Source organism: Daphnia pulex, chromosome 8 (genome assembly GCF_021134715.1).
Source record: "Daphnia pulex isolate KAP4 chromosome 8, ASM2113471v1".
Classification (NCBI taxonomy): domain Eukaryota; kingdom Metazoa; phylum Arthropoda; class Branchiopoda; order Diplostraca; family Daphniidae; genus Daphnia; species Daphnia pulex.
Window position 1 is genome coordinate 4,517,594 of NC_060024.1, and position 3,469 is coordinate 4,521,062.

Genomic DNA, 3,469 nt, shown 5'->3' on the forward strand with positions numbered 1-3,469 from the left:
AAATTTCTACTGAGATATGTTAAAAATTTCTTGGCTGCTGGAATTCAAGATAAGGCTGAAGCAACTACAATCATTGGGGGTTACCACAAATCTCGTTAGGTAAATCCACTTATGAGTTTTACTGTATATGGGTTGCAATGTTAACTCTTTCATGTTCGCTCTAGGTTTTCAGCAGTGAACAAGAAAGCAATCTTAGCAATTACGTCAAAAGGGCCAGTGACATTTATCATGGAATCACTACCACAGACTTGAGAAGATTGGCTTATCAGTACACTACCCAAGAAAAATGTATTGTCCCTCCCCTTCTGCCTTGCAGTATCTGCCGCAGGGAAGTCCATGGCACCACTCTTTGTCTTTCCACGGTTTTTTCAACTAAAATATGGTGTTTTGGTAAGAAATTTTTCTGTTTCTTTCAGAGATCATTTTAAGGAATATTTCCTAAATGGTGCTCCTCTCGGTTCTGCTGGTTCAGCAACAAGTCTGGCTGGATGTCAGACCAAGATTTTGTTTTGTTCATGATACACTTCATACAGCACGTTCGGTCTTCGAAAGAGAACGAACAACGAAATTCTTTTATTACTCGATAACCAGTGCAGTGTCTGTTAGTGAAATGTTGATTATGGCTCATGCAAATTGTGTTGACTTAGAGTAGGTGGTTTTGTGTGTTGATTATTCATAGCTGTCTTTATTCATGGCCATTTTTTTGTGATTTTTACATTCGTCATCTATCGTCAATATTTCTAAGAAGAATATATACATTTGAATCGTAACGTTCTTTATTCTTTTCCATTTTTTCTCTGTAATTTTGTGCTGGGCGACTAAAGGCGATTTCTGAAAGATCGAATCAGCTATGCGGTTTTGTTTTCACTTTGTTATTCATAGGCGCGCGTTGAATACAATCGAAAGCATCTTGTCCGGTGGCGTTTGGTGGCTTTCAAATTCTTCGTGAATAATTCCTTGAGGCTATGGTTGAACATCCCCGCGATAAAGTTTTTTAAAGCGTAAAAAAAGGCTTGGAAAAATTATATTTGTGTTCTTATAACCTTGAATCTCCGAGCCAAACACAACTGCTGATGCCTCAAGGTCTAATTTGTGTTTCAAAACTCAAATGCCCCGTGGATATTGTTTTGTTTCATTTATAATATAAAAGTCTCGACTCCTTTCAGTCCCTGATTCAGCGTGTAATTCAGTTAACCTTCGTGGCTTCGTTGATTTAGTAGCCTTATATTTTTCTCTTCCTATTGCATCTCGACTTCCTGGACGATGCATTGCACGCGCATTGCGGTACGATAAATACAAAGCGTATAATTTGATTCGGTTCATTTACGTTTACTAAAATAAGATATTGTTTTCGATTTCAGGTAATTGTTTTGTTTGTATTTTCACTGGTCGGTGTTTTAACTGCTGTGGAGGACAAATCAACAATTAGGGCTGCCATTGGTAATCTATCACATCAGCACGTAAGATCTTCCAAACATATCTTAATCGCGCCATATCGTTTACTTATTTCAGACAAAATTACTGAAGACTGGGGCAGCGGACGTACTTCAAGTAAGTCCTGGCAAATGTAATAAATGCGACTCTTTTATGTTACAAGTGGTGTCATTTAATTAGGCGACGGCTGCATTTGGAAAGGCACTTCCCCATTTTGTGATGGAGGTTGTAATGTGGTGGGGCACGTCGTTCGCCAAACTAGCGCAACCGGTGACGGAGAAAAGTGTTTGACTGGCCTCAAAGTACTTTGCTGCCCTTCTGCTGCTGCGTAAACTGGGAATCACAATTCCACAAATATATCCCCCTGGAAACTTGCTTTTTATCAAACTGTAATCTGAACTATAGTTTTCTTTGCACTGAAATTATGAAAAGAATTTGAAATCCCCATACCATTAAGCCTAATGCTTTCTTATTATTCCTTTCGCTAACTATAAAGCAAAATGTAGGCCTTTGTGCTAATAAAGAAATCAAATTTTCAATTATTACTAGATTATAAATTATAATACTGCCAAAACATTTAAGAAGGTATTAAAACTTCTGCATAAACTTGTATGCAAGTAAAATACTTTCAAGCTGTTTATATGATTGCATTTGTGTAGGCAACAATTTAAGAAAAACGCCAGCCGTCCTATCAGGTCCTATGAACTACTTTCCCTTTGGCGCGAGAGAAAACAAAGGGATGGAAGCGGAAAAAAGGGGAATTATTAAATTTCGTTTTTCAAGTTGAAAGGAAACCAATACAATATCATAAAAACATTGAAAATCAGACCTGAAATAAAGCTAACGTGGCCTAATTTGCATAAGGTCCTCTCGGCTTTCCAAAGACTTTAAGAACGGGCAAAAAGTACTTCAGAAAGGAAAACAAAAATCTGAAAAAAAATCAGAGGTCACTACCTCTACAAATGCACATACGAAATTTGAAAATATTTGGTTAAAAACTGTAGTACTGAGAGGACTGCAAAACAGCGTTTTTGCATAAGGTCCTCTCGGGCTTCCAAAGACTTTCGGTAGGTACTGTATTATAGTTGGCAAAGTGGTCATCCAGACTCCAGATTGTAAATTGTAGTTTTTAGACTGCACATAGATTCGTGATTCACGCTGTAATTGTCAGTGCAAGTCCATATGTCACTATAGTTCAATTTCGGCTCAACGGAAGATCGTTTTGGAAAATGGGCGCAGCAGCTTTGGAAAAAATCTTTATGGACTAGATAAACCGGGAAGCTAAAAATGTAAAGTGTAGCAAAGAAAAAGCGATAGCAAGAGAAATCCCATTGAATAAAAAAAAAAAAAAATATCGCTGTTGATGCCGTTGGGCATATAACGTTGATAATCAGAGCAACAACCTGTGCTAGCTACAGAACACCATTTTCCTTGTAGGGAAACACAGCAACAGCTCGAGCGCAAGCTGAAAACGGCACGGAAATTTAATTCCAAAACTTCTGTTATAATGTAATTTTATCTATTTCTTTCAATGCATACTGATGCTGATTGGTTAGAGCTTTCAGGGTGGTACAGTACCTTTCATAAAAACGACTCTGGCCCACGACAAAATAAAGGAAAAAGTCGAACACGAGTGCAAGATGACTACCTAATTCGTACAAAAAAAAGCAAGGTCGGTAGATTCCTGGCTTTTTCAGTTTTTTTTCTTTTCTTCTTTGTTTATGTAAACGGACAGGGGGTGGGACCCAGACGGGATGACAGATAAAATATTTTTTAAATTTTTGACGAAGCTTTTTCTACCCTACCTGTGTCCGGCGAGATTACAAACACGCTAAAGGCTAGCGGGATCAAAATTCTTTATTAAGCCTTACATAGAAGACTTTTTTCAGATATATCGAGGGTAAAAATTGCCAAGCCCTAGAGCAATATACCCGTTTTCAAAACCCCAGCCTTTCTTACAAAACTTTAACCCCCAACCCAAAGAAAACGAAGTAAAAGGCCGGGAATCTGCCGACCTAATTTTTTTTGTTCGTTA

The 3,469-nt window shown here is 37.9% G+C and overlaps 1 protein-coding gene across 2 annotated transcripts; it reads left to right on the plus strand.

Moving 5' to 3' along the window:
- The first annotated feature begins 470 nt into the window (after positions 1-470).
- Positions 471-1,976, plus strand: LOC124200055. 2 transcript variants are annotated; one of them, XM_046596139.1, is made up of 4 exons: positions 471-1,284; positions 1,362-1,440; positions 1,513-1,551; positions 1,615-1,976. In XM_046596139.1, the coding sequence occupies exons 1-4, from the start codon at positions 1,264-1,266 to the stop codon at positions 1,764-1,766; spliced, it is 291 nt and encodes a 96-aa protein (XP_046452095.1). In that variant the 5' UTR covers positions 471-1,263; the 3' UTR covers positions 1,767-1,976. The 2 variants fall into 2 exon arrangements, with proteins under 2 accessions (XP_046452095.1, XP_046452094.1); XM_046596138.1 differs by having other exon boundaries at positions 1,126-1,284; positions 1,362-1,551.
- The last annotated feature ends 1,493 nt before the right edge of the window (positions 1,977-3,469 follow it).

Excerpts from the sequence above, each read along its gene's own strand:
- LOC124200055 (XM_046596138.1), top strand. The coding sequence starts at position 1,264 with ATGCATTGCACGCGCATTGCG. Across the intron at positions 1,285-1,361 it reads TGCATTGCACGCGCATTGCG|GTAATTGTTTTGTTTGTATT; the intron begins GTACGATAAATA and ends TTTCGATTTCAG. Across the intron at positions 1,552-1,614 it reads GGGCAGCGGACGTACTTCAA|GCGACGGCTGCATTTGGAAA; the intron begins GTAAGTCCTGGC and ends TCATTTAATTAG.